Here is a 21831-nt window from a genome sequence, read left to right as displayed (position 1 = left end):
TTAAAACAATACTTACAAAGTAGTGTCAATGTAAAGAATGATCAATATTGGAATTTCTGAATTAACTTACCTATCATAAACTATATTATTTTGAATAAACAATAGTTATTAAGTTTTTAATCCATTATTATTATTATTATTATGATTATTATTATTATTATTATTTATAGATTATACTAATAATATAAAATGATATCATAGTTGATAAGAAGTTGCTGAATCTACGACTGATTTTTTTTTTTTTTTAAGCTCAAATGCCCATCAAACTACCACAACTGAAAAGATAATGGATAATTTCTCAGTCAAAGTCACGTAATTTTTTTTATGTTTAACGTTATCCCTGAGATGTTCTCCGACTCTAGCTGTGGATTTTCTTGAACGCCACAAACTACGGACTCGGACTGGTGCAACACGTAGCTCATAAACACATGAGTTAGAGTTGACCGAAGTCTTATTGAAAACTGTTGATTGTTTGTGTTATTTGTTGAAAAACCAACTTTAAGATTATAATTTTTGAAGAGATTTGTTATCTGGTAAATACCTAGGTTGTTAAAAGTGGAAGTCGCAAATTTATCCTTTGTACGTAGTTGCGGAACCAATTTGGAACATTTTCTCCTACTCTCTTTACTAATTATTTTATTAACAGTGTAAATATTGAAACAATTTAAACTAACTACTTCCCATACAAATCTTAACTCCTTGTTCAAGTCCTTCTGTGAGAGTGCAAACTGAACGTGCAATGGACATAACTATAATATGCCACTCTTTTTTTTTTTTTTTGTGCTCCTGGAAGTAAGGAATCATTTCTAATTGTAAGATGTGATGATGTTGGTTTCCTAAAAACTTTTGTAAGTAAATGTATCTTGTTCCCTCTTAACAGAGACATAAAAAAAAATTTATAGGTTTATCAATTTCGTCCTCTACTGTAAATTTTATACTACGATCCAGAAAATTAAGAAAATGTTAAATATTTAAACTATTATTAAACCATTATTTATTTATTTATTTAGCATATGATGAATACAATATTATATACAATATGTGCAACTACCATCTCAAGTTCATAGCAAAAGTTCCATGTCAAAAGTTGAGAGCCAGAAAAGAGCTTCACTTGAGACACAGTGTAAGTCCTCTATAGAGCCTCTATAAGCATGCAAGGGACACTCAAATGCAATGTGATCCACTGTCTGCTCCTCTTTCATTGATCTATTATTATAAAAGTATCGTCAACAAACCGCGACCATAGTTCTAATCCTTGGATTTTTCCTATAATTTTTGTTTGCTCTAAGTGGTTCAAAGAAATATTAGCCAAAATGCATTTAAATTTCAAAGTCAAATGGAACAAAGATGAACTTTTCAACTTGCACACCTTCAAGTCGAGGTAATTGGTGGCTAAATAGTACAAGACATATCAGAAAGCATATAACACAATTGTGGCTCGACTTCGAGTGATCTACAACTTTGGTCCTATGATGTTTTGTCGTATCTTGAACTCTTATATGTTTGTTAGAGCTACATTTCTAGATTGTAGGTAAACTTTGTAATTTTTACACTATATTTTATAGTTTGACGCATTTATATAAAAGACAGAATCATCAAATTTGGCGTGCACATTGGCACAAACAGGGGCCATATGCGAGCCCAAGTTTATGATTCTAGCTGCCACATAAGTGTGCAAAAAATAAAGCAACATGTGAAAACTGTACTGCAATTTCACTGTATTCAAAGTCTCTAACTCAATTTAATGCATAAATAGATAAGATACGATAAAATGTTATAGGACTAACCATGCAGACTATTAAAAATGGCAACTGATGGTGCAATCTCTGTTGATATGACATTCTGTTTATCAGCATTTAATCTTGAAACGAAGGTCTACAAATTATAAACATGAATATACTTTTGTATAATCTATTTATCTATCTACAATATGTACACTGAAGTTTATTTGTAGTGATTTAGAAAGGGAGGCCTACCATCATAACAAAAACTCCCCTCATCAACTGTGACTGGCAGTAGGAAAAGGGGCCTGCCATTATAATAGAAACTTCCCAATTCTACTGTAATTGGCATTTGTAAATGGGGCTTGCCATTGTAATGAAAAATCCCGTTCTAGATTTGTTTGGAAGTAGGCAAGGGAGCATGCAATTTTATTCAAAATTCCCATACCCGATTGTATCCATTGATAGGCAAGGGTGCCTGCCATTATAAAGAAAATTCCCCAACTAGATTGTGATTAGTAGTAGACAAAGTGGCCCGCTCTTATAATTGAAACTCCTCTATTCGACTGTGACTGGCAGTAACCTGCCGTTATAATGAGTACTCCCCAACAAGACCGTGACTGGCAGCAGGAAAGTGTGCCTCTCATTATAATGATGACACCTCAATTCTATTGAATCTGGGAGTATGCCGGGGAACTTGCTATTCTAATGAAGGCACCCCAACTCAATTGTGAATGGCAGTATGAAAGGAGGCCTGCTATAATAATCAAAACTCCCAATCTCGATTGTGACTGAAGTAGGAAGTGTGTCTGCCATTTAATTAAAACTTCCCAACTCGATTGTGACTAGCATTAGGAAAGGGGGCGTGTCATTATAATGAAAACTCCCCAACTCTATTGTGAATAGCAGTAAGCAAGTGAGCCTGCTGCTGTAGTAAAAACTCCCAAACTCGATTGTGAATGGCAGTAGGAAATGTAGCCTGCCATTATCATCAAAACTTTCCAACGTGCACCTTACATCGGAAACATACGGGGCCTCCCCAGGGTGTTTCTCGTATAACACTAAGTCATGCTAATAAATAAATAAATAAATAAATAAATAAATAAATAAATAAATAAATAAATAAATAAATATTATTTCTGGATATAAAGCCACTTTATATTAACAAGTCTTTAACAGAAAAGCCAAGCTTTCAACTAAGTTCCATTGGCTTTCGTCAGGGCAAAGCATTTGAAGGTCAGCTGCTGACAGTTGGCATAGAAATGCTTCAAGGAACGAGGAAGTCGGCTGAGCGGATCACGACCACATTATTCTGTGACCCCCTACTGAATGGACTCGAGATCATTGCACTGTGTTGTGATGGTCGGGAGGGAGGTTACTAACTCACCACCCTCTGTCAACTGCTTCTGGAGTGTGTTATGATGTGCCATGGTTGTGTTATGTATGTACTGTATTTCAGGAGTACAGGTCTCCATGTATTTAACAACTTGAAGCCGTCTTCCCAGTTAAAGTTATTTGGGCACAGCTCTAGGGTCTCCCTTACAAGTCGAGCATAGTAGTCTTTTACAGGTGCATGATCCTTGCCTGGTCAAAGAGGATTTGATGGTCTGTACTGTAGAAGTGTTCAGCTATGTCACACTGGCTTATAGAATTTTCTGTGGAAGATGGAAGAATGACATTCTTAACTGATCTGATATGTTCTTTAACCCTGGTGCTAGTAAGACTTTTAATCATGCCAATCTATGAGTGACCACAACCACATGAAACTTCAAGAGGTGATTTTTCTTTGACTGGTTGAAACAAGGATTTAAGCAACCGGTCTCTGGTGAAAGCTGGACTTTTATTGCACTTCCTAATACACCCTATTCTGTCAGTTATACCTGCCACATAAGGAACAAATACTTTTTATTATTTCTGAAGTCATGGTTTGTACTATCTCTATTATGCTCCTTGATCTATACAGCTCGTGCTATGTCTCCTGATGCATATCCATTTTTCTTCATGAATGCTGTCAGTTCTCTTAATACACTCAAGTGGTTATCAGCGTCTGCAACGCTATTCACCCTATTAATTAATGTTCAAAGGAGAGCTGCTTTATGGCAGAGGTGGTGGTGGTGGTGTGTGTGGGCTTATGAAGGTACCTTTCAGAATGTGTAGGTTTCTTGTACATTGCGTGGCCTAGTGTACCATCATTGTTCTTGTACACTAGTACATCAAGAAAAGGTCATTTACCTTCATTTTCTATTTCCACTGTGAATATGATCTTCCTGTTAATGGAATTTACGTGCTTCAAAAATTCATTTAAAGTTTCTCTTCCCTGTGGCCAGACCGAAAATGTGTTATATACGTAACACCACAAGCACTCAGGTTTCAGTGGTGCAGTAGTTAATGCAGCAGACCCAAAGTGTTCCATGAGGTGTTCATCAGTGGCTGCAAACTTGAAGTAAAGGCTTCCACTTGAACCTAATTAACTTCAGGAAAATTTGGTGGTTTTAGTCATTAATACCCACATGACTAATTCCTGGGTTGACTGATGGCAGGAATTAGCATGATATGAGATTTTATGGTCTATCCAGAGGTTTGGACTGTTCCGCATAGTGCTGGCCTTTAGCCTTTGTTTTACTACACACTAGAGGTTCTTTTACTGATAATGGATGTGAGGCCTGCCATGACTTGTAGGCCAGCTTCTTGTATTTGATTGCTGCTGCACAGTGACATTCCACAACTACACTTGCTTGTCAATAAACAGCGGGGCAGACGTAATCTTTCCATCAGTATCAGTTGCTGCAGCATGAATGTGATGCTGCAATACTATTCCAGAGGGCTTGGGTTGATGGTAAGTGTACAAAAAGCATCTGCTAACTTGCTCTTGTGCTCGGACAGCTTCCAACACTTGAGGCACTCAGGCCCAGTCATACAAAACTATACACCCAACACAATTCAACACAGCAATGCAAACACACAGCACGTTGCACGAACTGAACAACACACCATTCTTCCCAACATCTTGTAATACCTGGCAGTCACTGATGGTTATAATTACACACTGACAGTCCTCAACACAAGAGCAAAAATCATCACACATGCAAAAATCACAGCAAAACACTTAACCAAAATTTCAGAAAATCAGGGTACAAGACAAGTGAATAACAGAATTAAACCTAGAAACAGCATCTAGTACATATACACACATGCTCAACTTCCTCGAGGCTGATTTGATCATTACAAGTAATGAACTTTATTCCGGTTCTGTATTGACATATATACATATATATATAAAATACAAGTTTTGTCTGTACATTGCTCAGAATTTTAAAAGGATGGTATTTCTCTATCAGTCGTGTCCACAGTAACAAGGAAATGCACTTTTTAATGTTCCGTAATTTCTGTCTGTCTGTATGTATGTACACGCATCACGAGAAAACGGCTGAAGAGAATATCATGAAAATCGGTATGCCAAGTCAGGGAATAAGTCGCTACAATCTAGGCTATAAATAATTCTATTCATGCTGATTGAAATGGTAGTTTAGAGGAAGGCCTAAAATTTAATTCTCAAATATTTATGTTATTAATGGCCATATCTTAATGAAAACCGATATGAAAAGCCGGGGTAATAAGTCGATATAATCTAGGCCACAACTAATTGTATTCACGCTGAGTGAAATGACAGTTTAGGGGAATGCCTAAAATTTAATTCTCAAATATTTATGTTATTAGTGGTTGTACATTAATGAATATCGGTATGCAAAGTTGGAGAATAAGTCGCTATAATATAGGCCATAAAGTGAAATGGTAGTTTAGGAGAAGGCCTAAAATTTAATCCTCACATATTTATGTTATTAGTGGTCGTATCGATAAATACTACATTACTAAAGTTATACAGTAATAAATTTCCGATCATTTATGTCTTATACATTGTTACCATACCGGCTATGATCACAGATATATTCAAGAATTTGGATTTTTGTTACTAGGTCCACATCAGTGCTGAGTCTCGAGAAAATGAGTAAACAGAATTCAATGAAAATCGGTATGTAAAGTCAGAGAATTAAGTAACTACAGTCTACACTAGAAATAAATATACAACACGCCCTAATATCACAGAGTCAGAAGAAAACTAAATGTGAAAGCCTACAATATAGAAAGTTCATAAAACTGATGGCCTTAATTTAGGTACAGCCCCAGCATTTGCCCTATGTGAAAATGGGAAACCACGGAATACCATCTTCAGGGCTGCCGACAGTGGGGTTCAAATCCACTGTCTCCCGGATGCAAGGTCACAGTTGCGCACCCCTAACCACAGGGCCAATTCGCCCGGTCATACCGAGTGTAACAGCCTGCCTGAATATTGGCGGAAAGTCGCTAGGGAGTTAGATAACTTTCTTTTTTAGCATGCCATTCCTCTGGTTCATAAATTTTCCAACACTACTGTATGTAACATACTGGTTCATCATAGAATTCAAGCAATGCAATCCCTACTCTGAGGCACTGATTGGCATGAGCAGTGTGCATATTTAACGAAATAATGGCAGAGGAGTGTTCACGGTTGTCTGCGGCCTGGTCATTCTAGCTCTGAAACTTTGAACTGTAAGATCGGCACAGTAGTACTGTTTATTAAAAAGTGAGAAAATGTGCGGTTTTTCTTTTGATAAGATTATTTTTATGATAGCGTTGCTTTTAATCGCTACATTTTGTAATGACCTATGTTGACTTCAGTTAGGAAAACCACAAAGTCATCTTTCTGAGAATCCCGTAGCGAAGCACGGGTACATCAGCTAGTCTAAGATAAAATTCTAAAAGAATTTAACTGTGTAAAGTCCACCTGTTCAATACAAGTTTACCATTTGATAAATGGTCTATCTAAAAAGCTACATAGGACATGTTTCGACCTAGCCTATAGGTCATCCATCATCAGCTAAAATAACAAAGATGAAAGACATTTACAAAAACAGTGATACATAAAAAAGTTAAGATAAAATACAATCAACAAGTGCAATAGCAATCTATGTTTAAAATGTTCATAGCTTCAATCTTAGATCAATCTAGTTGTAACAAGTGTGGGTCCAACCGTGTTTATCACAACTATTGGTTGGCTGGAGGAATAATTTCATATTGTGAAGACAGTCAAATGTTATCTATTTGTCATGCTTCTGGAAATGGAGTGAAGTTTTAAAATCCATAGAATTTCTTCATGGAGAATACAAATATGGCCAGGATCTAAAAGTGAAACCAAAAAGACGAGTATGAGAACGAAAAAATGAAATTAAAGTAAACGTTAATGTGAAAAGTCATAAAATATTTACTCACTTCCTCTTTTCTCCAGCCCTGTGTTTGTACAGATCAGGTTGGGTTGATGTGGACCTGCACAATGACTAGCGACCGTTCTACACATTACTCACCTCAGTACATCCATTCCTCAGCAACTTCCATACTTTTAGACACAAATGACATAGACACTTCAGTGAAAGCTATATTTTTCTCTGGTCTGTGTGTCAAGAAATAGAGGCAAAAACACTACATCAATCAAGAACGAGCAACAGGTGTTAAATTGACAATCTCAAATTCTACACAAAACTACCCAGTCAAAATTTTAAAGCAAGGTACATAAAGCACATCAGAGCACTCAAACATGTAACAGAAAATGCAGTTTGCCAACCATTTACCAGATATAAGACAAGAATTTGCAGACAGAACTAAAGCATGGAATTTCTCTAATCAGCCCTAGGGGCGCATACCCGCAACATTAATTTTAAAAAAGCTCCCCCCACTCTCTAGAAAGTACCAACCTTCTCAGTGAAATTTCCACCATTCTAACTGTCATGTCGGGTCCAGTCCCATAAGTTAATTGCTACAGATGATATAATAAAGAAGTTGATTGAAAGTGTGGCAAAGAAGTAACTTATTTAATATTAAAATCAGTAGCAAAGTTGTTATTAATTGTTAATTCTTATCATCATTATGCACTGAAATCAACATAAGCAGTTTCATTTTCTCTTTCTGCATTGCTGATCAAGTACAAATACCCAAGTTTACCACACACCAAATTTAACTACTAATTTCTCCCCCTTTTAAAAGTCAGAAGAACACAGTCATACCGTATCTTGAAGATGATAGAGATAATTACCTGTCTTCTGTCATGTATTTCAGTATTTCAGATCGCTGTTTGCTATATGGTGTGATAATACTGATTGAAGTATTCTTATCAACTAGCTCATATATACCAATGGCAATAAGACATACCAGCTTTGCTTCGTTCTGGTTCACTATCTCACTGCAACACAAGAACAGTAGGTTTCAAAATAAACAATCATTATGCACCTTGCAAAACAAAGAACATTTGAACCTTTTACAGAAATATAGCAAGAAAAGGCAATTCAAACATATGAGATGTCATATTCTAATCATTCCTGAAAAGGCATTGATTTTCTTAAAACATAGGGAGAGGCAGCAAAAAGTTACTGACACTATATCCAGCATTGTTGCAAAGGTGGACTGGAGACATGCCTGCTCATTCCTGAAAAGCAGAGATAGAGTCCACAGTCAGGCAGCACAGTGAAGATGGTTAGTGGAAAGTGTACGGAATAAACATTTAGTTTATGAGTGGAGTTCTTGTAGAGTGCGCATTATTAGTGTTGCACTCCTACAGTTGTTGTTGAATGTTATTTGTATTAGCATCAGTATGGTGACTATAGTAGTGGACAAAAGATATTTCTAGTTTGAGACATTTCTCCTCAAGAAGAAAACATAATGACAGAACTGTTTGCAAATTTCTAAGTCGTTTCCAAGGTCCTGCAATGCCTTTGAGACAATATATAACCGAGTTAATCAGGAAATGGCACAAAACGGGGTCTTTTTCAGGGTTGACTCAGTTAATACAACATATAGATTTTCAGTCTGCTGTAAAAATTAATATAACACTATAACATATTCGAAACCGACTTTCAACCTATTAGGTCGTGTTACGTACATTTAGTACGTCTTGAAGAGATGTTAAGTACAGAACAAAAATGGCCAACCAGACACCAGTGGGATCCGAACCCACAACCTCCCGATTTCGCGTCGGTTGCTCTACCAATTGAGCTATGGTGGCCCGGCCATCTTTGTTCTGTTGGAAAGGATCTTAACTACAGGTCTGGTACTACTACCATCACACTGTAGAGTGCGTTTAAGTTGCCCGTTGAGGGCCAAGTCAATGAATATTGAATTTTCACGACCGCATTGTAATCGAAACCGACTTTCAACCTATTAGGTCGTGTTACGTACATTTAGTACGTCTTGAAGAGATGTTAAGTACAGACGCGAAATCGGGAGGTTGTGGGTTCGGATCCCACTGGTGTCTGGTTGGCCATTTTTGTTCTGTACTTAACATCTCTTCAAGACGCACTAAATGTACGTAACACGACCTAATAGGTTGAAAGTCGGTTTCGATTACAATGCGGTCGTGAAAATTCAATATTCATTGACTATAACAAATCTGTAAAAAAAAAAACTGACAATTGTATGGTCTTGTGCTAAAGTGAACCAGTGACATTTTTTAATAAATCATAATAATGGTATTGGTTTTACATCCCACCAACTACTTTTATGGTTTTCAGAGACGCCGAGGTGCCAAAATGTAGTCCAGCACGAGTCCTTTTACGTGCCAGTAAATCTACTGACATGAGGCTGACGTATATGAACACCTTCAAATACCACCGGACTGAGCCAGGATCGATCCCGCCAAGTTGGGGTCAGAAGGTCAGCACCTCAACTGTCTGAGCCACTCGGCTCGGTGTGACTTTTTTTCAAGAAAGGAGTTAACAACACTGAACAAAAGCTTAAAGCATGCAATTTTTATTGTCAAAGTAAAATGCCAGGTATTTGCACTCTAAAAGAAGAAAGTAAATTACAGATGGGTGAGGATGATCACACGTATACCGATTAACCTAAGGTTCAGCGACAGAATGAAGTTTACTTTACAGTGTTTGGTGACATTTCAAGAGATTATAGTGTAATGCTATGAAATAATTCATTTTTTGTATGTATTTATTTATTTATCTTCTTTGTACTGTTAGAAGTACTGCATAATATTAATAAGTAATTTTTACAACAACAGTAAATGTGGACATATTACTACACATTATCTACTCAGATGTGTTATACAGGGTCGTTCACTCAAAGCGGGACTGGCCGGCTGGCCGGCGCAGCGGGTAGATGGGCGAACTGAAGGTCAGACGAGCACATAGCATTTCGCTTAGCATGGGGCTGGGAGAGCGCCTGTATGAATCACATGTAAATAACAAGCACACATAATAACAAATAATTAAAGTAAAATAATTTCTCACCTTGTCACAGATGATGTTGAAAATTTCCTCCACCTGCATCTACCCATTTCTGGCTTAATCTCAGGAAATTTTCATTCGTACGCATTAGTTCATCTACCGAGATAGCCTTAATTACTCTCGTGATATTTTGAGTTCATCAACAGTGTGAAAATGAGGGTGTTGGCAGCAGTAACTGCAGACAGGATAATAGAGCCTATAGCTTTTGAAACCACAATCATTAGTCACCTCCTCTATCTGGACAATATCCTTGTAACCAACAATCTTCACATACTGCTGACTGAATACTTCTGCCTTTTGAAGATCCTCACATACACACTCCCCTTGTTCATTAATGATTCCTGGAATGTCCTTTTTGGAACCTGTTTCTGCCTTAAAGTACCTATACATACTCTTCCATTATTCACTAAAATTTGGATGACTGCCAATTATGCTTGCCATCATTGTATCCTTAGCTGACTTCTTTGCTAGATTCAATTTCCTAGTAAGTTCCTTCAATTTCTCCTTAATTCCACAGCCATTTCTAACTCTATTTCTTTCCAATCTGCACCTCCTTCTTAGTCTCTTTATTTATCTATTATAATAAGGTGGGTCTTTACCATTGCTTACCACCTTTAAAGGTACAAACCTGTTTTCACATTCCTCAACAATTGCTTTAAACCCATCCCAGAGTCTGTTTACATTCTTATTTACCGTTTCCTACCGATCATATTTACAGTTTTTAAACTGCATCATGCCTGTTTTAACAGCCATATGGTACTGCCTAACAGTCCTAATTTTTATGTCTTCCTTTCTTTCACATTTTTTTAAATGACCACAAAAGCAGCTTCATGATCACTAATACCATCTATTACTTCGGTTTCTCATCTGGGAACAAAGTTAGAGCGCATGCTATTCAGAGACATTTGTTCAGAGCACTGACTAATGAACTAGATTGACAGTATGGTGATCTACTGTTTTATACCGACATTTGTTGGCTTAGTACAGGCAGAATATTACAACGTTTTAAAGAGTTGCTTCCTGCCTTACTAGAATTTTTGAAAGAACGAGGCAAATCCTTCCGTTAACTAGAAGATCTGGTTTGGCTGCAGGATTTTTCTTTTCTCACAGACATCACCAAAAATTTAAATATCCTTAACTTGCAACTTCGCCGGGCTGAGTGGCTTAGACGGTTAAGGCGCTGGCCTTCTGACCCCAACTTGGCAGATTCGATCCTGGTTCAGTCCGGTGGCATTTGAAGGTGCTCAAATACGTCAGCCTCGTGTCGGTAGATTTACTGGCATGTAAAAGAACTCCTGCAGGACTAAATTCCGGCACCTTGGCGTCTCCGAAAACCATAAAAGAGTAGTTAGTGGGACGTAAAACAAATAACACTATTAACTTGCAACTTCAAGGTAAGGATAATTATATTGGCAGAACAATTTCAGATGTTGCTTCATTCTTTAAATAAAAAAAAGTATCCACGGTGAATACAAATGCTTTGGCTGTTTGAAACAAACCCTTGAAAAGCAGGGCTCTTCAATGTCTCCGCACAATAGCAAACAATCTGTTGAAATTCTTTCGGATTTGAGAAGTCAATTCAACAAACGCTTACAAGATTTCAAAAGCATTTCAATTGTTGCACAGTTTGTCAAATCGCCTTTTATAGAGATTTATGCTGAAGAGTTCTCTATTTGTGTAATGGAGAATTTTGATTTTCAAGAAGAGAAGTGGAGTTGGAATTGATTGATTTTCAAAATGATTTATCTGTAAAATTGCTTTTGTCAAGCTCTGAAAATATTTGGCCTCTTGTTCTTAAAAACAATTACCCAATTTTGGTCCAGGTTGCTCTCAAAGTGAAGGCAAAGTTCTGCTATACCTATCTATGTGAGATTTCTTCTTCCAGTAAGAAATTTATAAAAAAACAAGTACAGAAACAGATTGACTGATGAACACTTGGACAACTGCATTTGAATGGCAGCCACTATCTCCTCTCCTAACATTAGAAAAAAAATTTTTAAAATTTAAAAACATGATGACCAAAATGAGTGCCATTTATCTCATTAAAGTTAATAAGTCTGTTAAAAAAATTGTTATATTTGTAACTTATTACTAATTACTCTTCAATTTCTTTCTTATGTACAACTCAATTTCAATTTCCTTCTTTTTATATATATAGTTTATATACACAGTTTAATTAAAATTCCTTTCATTTTCACTAGAAATGGAAGTATATGGGCAGTAAACAAATGTAAGGATTTTTTGAAGTTCTTATTTCTGTCCTAGTTTCTTTTGTTAGCTTACAGTATGGTAGCAGAGAATCTTCATAAGTTTGGCGACCTCTGCTTTAAGATGTAATACGAGCCAATTATAATGAGAATAACATGTTTCATTCTACGAGAACATCCCCAGACTCTATGAAATCACTATTAACCATGCATATAATTATATTTTTCACAATGTTTACAGTTCATACACTTGTCAATGGTTGTGAATTGGTGAGATTATGAACAAGTTACATGAATTATGAAGGCAGAAGTTCCTTGTTGGCACTTTAATAAGTTTGAGAAAATTTTCTGTACTTCTCTTAAACCTGCTTATCTACCAGCAATTGTTGGACTGAATCCAGATCACTACCTTCTGTTGCAGTTTGCTAACTTGTCTGCAGAGGGTGAGGCAGAAGGGTAACCCGTTTTTTCAGCAGAGATGGGGAAGTGCTAACTGGCTGTGAGAAATGAAATGGCATATGGCTTTTAGTGCCAGGAGTGTCAGAGGACATGTTCGGCTCGCCAGAAGCAGGTCTTTTGATTCAATGCCTGTAGGCGACCTGCGTGTCGCGATGAGGATGAAATGATGATGAAGACGACACATACACCCAACCCCCATGCCAGCGAAATTAACCAATGATGGTTAAAATTCCCAACCCTGCCAGGAATTGAACCCGGGACCTCTGTGACCAAAGGCAAGCATGTTAACCATTTAGCCATAGAGCCGGACTGCTGACTGTGATTATTTGTCTTGATGTTTATTGGAAAGAATGCATAATAATAATTGCTTTCAACTAAATTAAATGTGTGGTTAAGAATCAAAGAGAACCTTATATTACTTTATTGCTGGGGATAAAATAATAACCTCCGCAACAGTCTCAAATCCTGAGCTGCTGCCTAAATTCATATAATTTAGTACAGATAAATATAACCTGCCCCACGTTCCAGACATACTTTGCGTTGGAGTAATCTCCTTTGGGATTCATTAAGAGCTAAAGAAAATAGTGTGAAATATTGCTCTCTCTCTCTCTCTCTCTCTTTTTTTTTTTTTTTTTTTTACGCCCACACTGGAGCACTGAAATCAATCTATATACAGTCAAGTCTTATGAATATCGGTTACAAATTTGGTTGATGTTTCTTCTTTTGTTCCCAGAAATATTTCATTCTCTCTGACCTGGCTGCCCATTATTTGTCAGTTACGTTGTACTGTTTGCATGTATAGGTCTTCAGTTTAAGTCTCACGTTGTTATTTCTCAGGATCCTCTTCTCTTTTCTGTTTTCAATTTGTTGAATTGTCAAGCCTAATTCATTTAAATCTTCTTGGACTTCTTTGAACCAGTGATTTTTAATTTTACTATTCCAAAAGTAGATGAATAAATGTTTGAGTATCCTAGTCTCTGGTAGTCGGTCGTGATATGTGACAGAAAAAAGCGAATTAATTTAATAGCCCAGAAAGGAGGAGGATTTTTCAGATCATCATCGTTGAGGCCTTTGGTTCAGCGGGCTTAAGGGAAGTGTTACTGGGTTGTAGCTTATTTGTCTGACATGTATGAGTAAATACGTGATAACAACTTTGGAAGAAATATATTTGTAGTTAGAAATTAAAAAGTACCCCCGAAGATATTAAAATTAGGACTAATAGGCAGTACCATATGGCTGACAATGGGCATGAGGGAGTTTTTGAAAAGTAATTATGATCGGTGGAAAACGATAAATAAAAATGTAAACAGACTCCGGGATGGGTTTAAAGCAATTGTTGAGGAAAGTGAAAATAGGTTTGTACCTTTAACAGTGGTGAGGAATGGTAAATATCCAATATATTATAACAGAGAAGTAAAGAGACTAAGAAGGAGGTGCAGATTGGAAAGAAATAGACTTATAAATGGCTGTGGAAGTAAGGAGAAATTGAAGGAACTTACTAGGAAATTGAATCTACCAAAGAAGTCAGCTAAGGATAACATGCTGGCAAACATAATTGGCGGTCATACAAATTTTAGTGAAAAATGGAAGAGTATGTATAGGTACTTTAACTCTTTCATGCTCTGTGGGATACCTACTTCCCACTAATGTTTTTGTGAGATTAAACCCACTGGGATGCATAATTCCCACACACAGTATGTGCTGTCATCTAGCGAGAAGTCCAGGAAACGTGAAAAAAATTATAGCAATGAAGTTCTTTGACTTGTGTGTCTGTCAAACATGGATATCTGACCAAGAAGGCTGTGAATTGATGTAAACAGAGCTGAAAGAGCGCAAAATTGATGATTTTTCATCCTTACTTCTGAAATCCGTGTACAGGTATGTTTTATTCAATTTTTATGTATTGTTAGTTTATCTTTAAATGTGCTACCATCATATTAGGTCATAAATAATGAATATCTATAGAATTATAGCCCATTTAGTTAGTGGGAAATATATTACCGTTAGTCTGCTCATATGCCATGAGCACGGGTTACCCGATTTTTATTACAAGCATATATAAGTTTTAATTTTTATAAAAGATCATATATTTATCTCTAAAGCATATATACTTAGTCACCTCAAGTATCAAACTATGTGGATCATTTATTATTATCCCAATATATTTTCCTTTATCATAACCTTTGTATGACGAATGTGGAATATTTTCAGATGGCTCCGAAAGGGTTGTCATATCTACTATTACTGGAGACTTTGTATTCTCTTCCTGATGGTGATGACGATGCTGAGGAGGAACACGATGAAGGTGCAGTGGCAAAGATGGCTAATCTGTTTGAATTCAACTTGATGATACTTGAGGAATCTGTTGATGAGTCCACAGCTGGTTATGGAGGGGAGACCATTCAAATAATCAATCAATCAATCAATCAATTAATCAATCAATCGGTCACTACTGATCTGACCTGGCTGCCCCTTATTTGTCAGTTATGTTGTACTGTTTGCATGTATAGGTCTTCAGTTCAAGTCTCACGTTGTTATTTCTCAGGACCCTCTTCTCTTTTCTGTTTTCAATTTGTTGAATTGTCAAGCCTAATTCATTTAAATCTTCTTGGACTTCTTTGAACCAGTTATTTTTAGTTTTACTATTCCAAAAGTAGTTGAATAAATGTTTGAGTATCCTAGTCTCTGGTAGTCGGTCGTGATATGTGACAGAAAAAAGCGAATTAATTTAATAGCCCAGAAAGGAGGAGGATTTTTCAGATTACGCAAACGTTTCTTCGTGAAAACAACTTTGAAGTGATCCCTCATGCTCCCTACTCACCTGACCTGGCTCCTAGTGACTTTTGGCTTTTTCCAACAATGAAAGACACTCTCCGTGGCCACACATTCACCAGCCGTGCTGCTAATGCCTCAGCGATTTTCCAGTGGTCAAAACATACTCCTAAAGAAGCCTTCGCCGCTGCCATGGAATCATGGCGTCGACGTTGTGAAAAATGTGTACGTCTGCAGGGTGATTATGTCGAGAAGTAACGCCAGTTTCATCGTTTTCGGGTGAGTAGTTAGAAAAAAAATCGGAGGCCTATAGAACTTGAATGCACCTCGTACTATTATACTGATTCCTACTAACTGTATATCCACTATAGAGTGATTGCATTGTATCAACAAGAACTAATATTTACCTCTTGTCTGCCAAAACTCATCTGTATAACAGCAAGTTCAAGAGACCTTCAAAAACTGCCATCAATTTAATGCTAGTACAGAAGAAAGAAACATGTTATTGTGGTACTACTCAATTTGTTCATGTTAAGTGATAATTTAAAAGCAGTGCTTCCATTATTATACCTGTGCTCTAATAACAGATTTCAAAGAAAGTAAGCAGTGTATTACATTGCAAAAACACAACACTGGGCATATATGGGTTAACTCAGAACGTTATGTGCAACTCATATAGCAGCCATTCTTTGAAATGCTAACTGAGGAAGAAAAGCAGTATGCCAACTTCCAGCAGGAAAATGTCACTCTCCATACAGCTCATCAGTCAATGCACGCATTAGAAAAGCGTTGATGAGCAAATAATTAGTCATGGTATTTGGCCATTTCATTCCCCCTGATTTAAGTGTCTGTGAATTGTATGTGTTGTGACTTTAAGACAGAAAGTGTACAAGAGTAACATACATACTCTTGAATCCCAGGAAAAAAATCAGACTATTGATATGTGACATTTCAAAGGCAAAAATACAAGTGTTTCAGATCATTTTAAGCTGATGCAACATTTGTATTAAGAATGGATATCATTTTCAACAATTGCTTTGATGAAAAGTAAGCTGTATATTAGTTTAAACTTCATTCATTATTAACTCTTAACTAATAATTTAGGCCTACTGTAATGAAATTGAATGCCTGCCCGAGCTGTTGTAGTGTACCAGTAAGTCTAGCAATAGTTTGTGGGCAATCTGTTCCTCCGATGTTCCCTGCATAGTGTGATAGTTTTTCGTTGCCTCTCACTGTATAATAGCTAACAAGATGAAATTAATGTTCGTACAGTCCTCACTATTGTATGCTAAAAAGAACAGCTCAAAATTTCCCAAAATCTGCCATTATTTCCCACCACACTATAAGGAGAAATAAACTATAGACTGATATTCTATACTTGAAAAAATACAAATATTTTCAGCACACAGTGGTGGTAAATTATTTTAAAATTGCCATATATGGGATGAAATTTAACATTACAAGTTTTATATAGAGTACCTGAATTAATACATTTCTAATATTTGGCAAGTAGTAGGATCAGATGTCATTCAGTTTGCATTTTTTTTTTGTATAATTTTTAAAACCTGTCAGTTACTTACATAAGTAAGTATTTTATTCATTTCAGTTGTGTATAATACAACACAGACTGTTAAAACATGTAAGAAAAATATTATAGTAAACACAAAGCCTATAATTCTTGAGAACAGATTAAATTTAACTTGCAAACATTATTCTTATTTCTGCAGTTTGCCATTTGAATAAATGAGGAGTTAAAAGGAGTTCCTAATCAAAGCTTGGATGTATGAATTTCAAACACCTAATCAACAAATTATGTTACTGCATTTTACTTACACATATTGCGTCATAAATTACATACACTAAAAATACAAATAAATCGATTGAAAAGTATTATAAACACAACAAAACATACAAGCAGCATCGGTCTGTACATACAGAGACCAATATTTAACTGCCACAGGCAGCCACGTCCTTCACTGTGCACTTGGGGGTGAATAAATTGAACTCCATGAGGTAATCTGTGGACTGATCTATATCACAATCACAAAGGGCTCATCAGTTGGTAAATAGCACACCTACCAAGAAGCATGGCCAGCGCATACTGTGGAGGATATAGTCAGAATACAGTATTTCATCTTCATGAAAGTGTTACAATTTTACATATATCCTTTCGTGTGAACACTGTCATTTATTTTGTGTTATGTGTGTTGATAATTGTATACCTTTTGCCCTGCTCTTTCAATCAGCTGATGATGGTACCAAATATGTGTCAATGTAACACAAGTTTGTGCAACTTTATATCAGTGTATTGAATAGGTGGAACCTCTTAACTTTCTTTTTTAACATTGTGATTCTCAGTTCAATACAGAACAATTATGAAGTTTCTAACTTTAACTAAGGAACTTGAAGGTAAAAGGCCAAGAGGTCGTCCAAGAAAGAGACAGACTGATCATATCAGAAATGATCTAGTTGAACAAGGTATGGATTTGCAGCAGGTTATGGGAAAGGGCAGTAAATGGAGAGCACTCATTCACTGCACCTGGAAAACTGGAGCTGGTTCAAGATGATGATGGAGTACTACTACAGTTATTACGGTAGTATTCTGGGATAAGATGGAGAAAGTACAATGTTCCCGTCCTTGGGGGGGGAGAAGAAAACCACAATGATTTATGTAAGTTATATCCAGAAAGAGAGAGGGCGCACACACCTAAGTAAAAGACACAGGTAGTGCCATAAGACCTATCTGTGTCAGTGCTACATAAAGCCACTAGAAAAACATAGATAGAATGTTTATTGGACAGGAGTTGATTATAGATGTTTCCATCTGTATCAAATTGATCATTCTTCATGGGCATCATCATCATCATCATCATCATCATCATCAAATGGTTATTGATAACTGTAATTAGGACTCTACTTCAAACTTCTTCCAAGTTAAGTTTCCCCTCAAGTACCACAGTTTGTTAACTTCATTTCAACTTGTAATAAACTGAGTGTATAATCCTGTCATTGAAGTTGCCCATGTCTACTGAAGATTCTACAGGGAAACTAGATGCATAGGTGCTAATAAGCTGAACGCCATTTTCAACAACCAGGATTTAGAATTTTGTGCGAATTGTTGTGATATGCACTTTGCCTAGGTAAGTAGTTTGTTTGTAGAAACTTCTTGAGGAGTGCAGGTTTTACTTTGCTGAATCTTTTTCCTTAGGATCTCAATCCTTTTTATACCATCTTTCAACCTAGAACTCACGATGGGAGCCACCACAACTTTTGACATGGCAGATATTCGATGGCAATGAGAAAGTGTAACTTTGACTCTGAAGGTTTGTCTTCTTCCACACAAGAAAATCAGCATTTGTCTGCTGTGAAAATGGCAAACCACGGAAAACCATCTTCAGGGCTGCTGACAGTGGGATTCGAACCCACTATCTCCCGGATGCAAGCTCACAGCTGTGCGTCCCTAACCGCATGGCCAACTCGCCTGGTACACAAGAAACTAATGATCGTTCTCCTTGCATGGCATCACATGCTGAAGAATGAAATAAATATGTATAAAAAATATATGGAGAGCACTGACATACTGTGTAAACATGCATGGATAGTAGACCAAAAGAAAGATAAGGGTTCACATTTTACTCCTGTTAGCTTTCTTACCTGCGCATTTATGAGTTGAAATGTTAAAATTCCTTAGCAATGATTAAGTGCACTACTGGATATTTTACAGCCATGTAAATTAGGATGAATTTACTCTGCGACACTGTCACAAGCTATCAAGGATATAGAAATAGTGGGTCGCAATCCTGACAGTACTTAGCAGAAATCACCATAAGCAAGTATTGCAAATCCTTCTCCTCCTCTTCTTCTGCTGCCGCTTCTGTTACCACACTCTGGTGGGGTGCGGGTGTGAACCAAGTCGTACATGAAGACTTGGTCTTGTTTTAAGCCTGGATGCACTTCCTAATGCCAACACACTGTGGAGGGATGTATTTGCTATTGCAAGTATCTATGGTGATTTGAAGTGTTGTGTATTATGTGTGTATGAAGAAGGTATAAACACCCAGTCTCTGAGTCAGAAGAATTAACCACATGCAATTAAAATCCCTGGCCTAGCCAAGAACCAAACCCAGGAACTCTGAACCCTAGGCCTCTAGAATTACCCCTACCATTCATTCAAAGAGCTGGACAGACAAGTATCATACAGGGCTATCCCAACCAGCAAGCTCACATACCTTGTGACATAATGCAATACATGCAAAGAATTGTGGTTGCTTGTTGGAAGACATATTTGCAAGTAACAGGATAGTATCATATGAGGCATAAAGATGCAATAAATAATTCATAGTCAGAGTCCTTTACCATGTTCATTCTTTCTTTTCAAACAAGTTGAATAAACAGCCACAAAGTACTCCAAGTGCATGAACTTTTTCACACAAGTAGCACTTGTATTTGGTTTTACCATTTTTCTTTGAGTCACAGTATGCACACTGACAATGCGCTTTTCTTCTTGTGCAGGTACCAAGATATTCTCAGTTGGAATGTTGCAGATCACTTCAATTTCCAGTAGAGTCAGCCTTAGAACTTTCTTGACTGTGGATAATGTTTTTACATGATCTCTGATTAAATCGAAGGCCAATGTTTCTAAGAAAATTATTTGCAACCTATTAACTTCAGGAATGTTGCTGTTCATTCCCATAAACACATTTATAGCAGCAATGTTCATCAAACTGTAAAAGATTACCATCCATAGGCCACTGGCAAGTTTGTCTGGCACAGTTATACCCTGTACTAAGCTTCAACGACATCAAAACCCCCTTTTGTGTCATTATACAACACGATCATTTCAGGGTTATTGGTGTTGGGATTAACTTTGTCATCATGATCCACTGACGATAAAAGCAGCACATTTTTGCCTCTTCAGGGAATGTATGATAAAGGGTGAAGTTTTCCTGGAACCCAAACATGCTGGAGCTGACGGGTCTATTTTTCCTTCCACAAATTCACGGGGTAACTGCCTTTTGTTTTTTCTTATAATAACAAGCAAAGTCAATTTATGATTTTTCAACAAACTTTCAGATAATTCGATACTGGTGAAACAATATTGTCCATGATCACATTCCTACCCATGTAAGCAATAGGTTTGTTTCCCTTGTCTTTTAACTACTGCTTTCGTGCCGTTAACAAAAGAATATGGGCCACAGGGCTATTTAATAACATATACCTCAAGGTTTGATTTATAAAAAAAATTATCATATACTAATGCATAGAGTTGAGTCCCATATTTATTAGGTTTAATTTGCATATACTGGCAGAAGCTGCACCTCCATCTGAATGCCTCGAGTTTTTGTCAACAGTTGTATATTAAGATGGGGTTTAGTTAGCTTGACAATTTGCCACAAAAACATCAAATACATCCTAAATTGCAGCCAATTTACCTGTTTCTTGTCTGCGTAGTCTCGTTTCTTTGCAGTTGAATCTAATATGCCTCAACAGAAACCTAAATCTCTCCAGTGCCATAATAAGACGAAATATCTTAATTGATGTAACATTAGTTTTCTATAAGTCTGTTGTGTTAACATGGTTTGTCTTACCTACACCAGAAATGTACAAGTCACGAAGTCAGTAGGTCTTGGAGTTCGATATTCTTAGTTATAGGTTACAGGAATATTTGTACAATCGACTAGAATGTTTAGAATTCTAGCATCAAAAAAGCAGTTCCATATATCTTTAATAGAAGTCAAATTTCTTGCCGGTCCTTTCACCCCAGACATGTGAGTTTATCAGATTCACCGAGCGAGTTCTCACATTTTGAGGAGGTACATGTATTTTCCATTTTTTCCAATAAAGTGGTGAACAATACCTTGTCGTTTTCGTTGTGTAGGCGATCCGTTATCAATATCTTTCACATCCTGTACCTCCTCCACATCCTGTGCCAGCTCCGAATCTTCTTCACGACATTCAAGATGATCTTCTTCCACAAAATATTAAAAATTTTCTGCAGCCACATTACCCTCTTCAGATTCCAGCAGTAATTTCAGCACATACTCTTGATCACATTCGTAATTCATTTACAGCAGGAAATGGCATGAGTGCTAACTTCTGTCTGAGAAACCAAAATAATAACTTTTGTTAAAAACTTGTGGCAGGCAATGAACATTTATGCAACAATAAGTAAGTTGACTGATTTTAAGGTACTATTATGCAGAATGCAGGCTAAGCATGCAAATTTAAGTTATAGCAGAATAATTGGGCAGTTTGTCTCAGAGACCGGATGTTAGTACTGGAAGGTTAATCTATGTCTGATCTAACTGGTTCAGTATCAGTAGCAGTAAAATAGCAGAAAAATTGAACTAG

At 36.8% G+C, this 21831-nt stretch overlaps 1 protein-coding gene across 2 annotated transcripts in view; it reads right to left on the bottom strand.

The window, feature by feature from the left end:
• The window catches only part of Setx (Senataxin), a 491296-nt gene that overhangs the window by 40174 nt on the left and 429291 nt on the right, over positions 1-21831 (bottom strand). The window contains exon 18 of one of the 2 annotated variants that reach the window (XM_067147633.2): positions 7846-7992. In XM_067147633.2, coding sequence (XP_067003734.2) covers positions 7846-7992 — 147 coding nt within the window. The remainder of the gene's footprint in view (positions 1-7845; positions 7993-21831) is intronic. The other variant, XM_067147634.2, reaches the window with a different exon arrangement.

The sequence above is a fragment of the Anabrus simplex genome, chromosome 5, assembly GCF_040414725.1.
Source record: "Anabrus simplex isolate iqAnaSimp1 chromosome 5, ASM4041472v1, whole genome shotgun sequence".
Taxonomy (NCBI): Eukaryota; Metazoa; Arthropoda; class Insecta; order Orthoptera; family Tettigoniidae; genus Anabrus; species Anabrus simplex.
The sequence above is the reverse complement of the archived record's forward strand: the minus strand, read 5'-3'. Positions and strand labels throughout refer to the sequence as shown.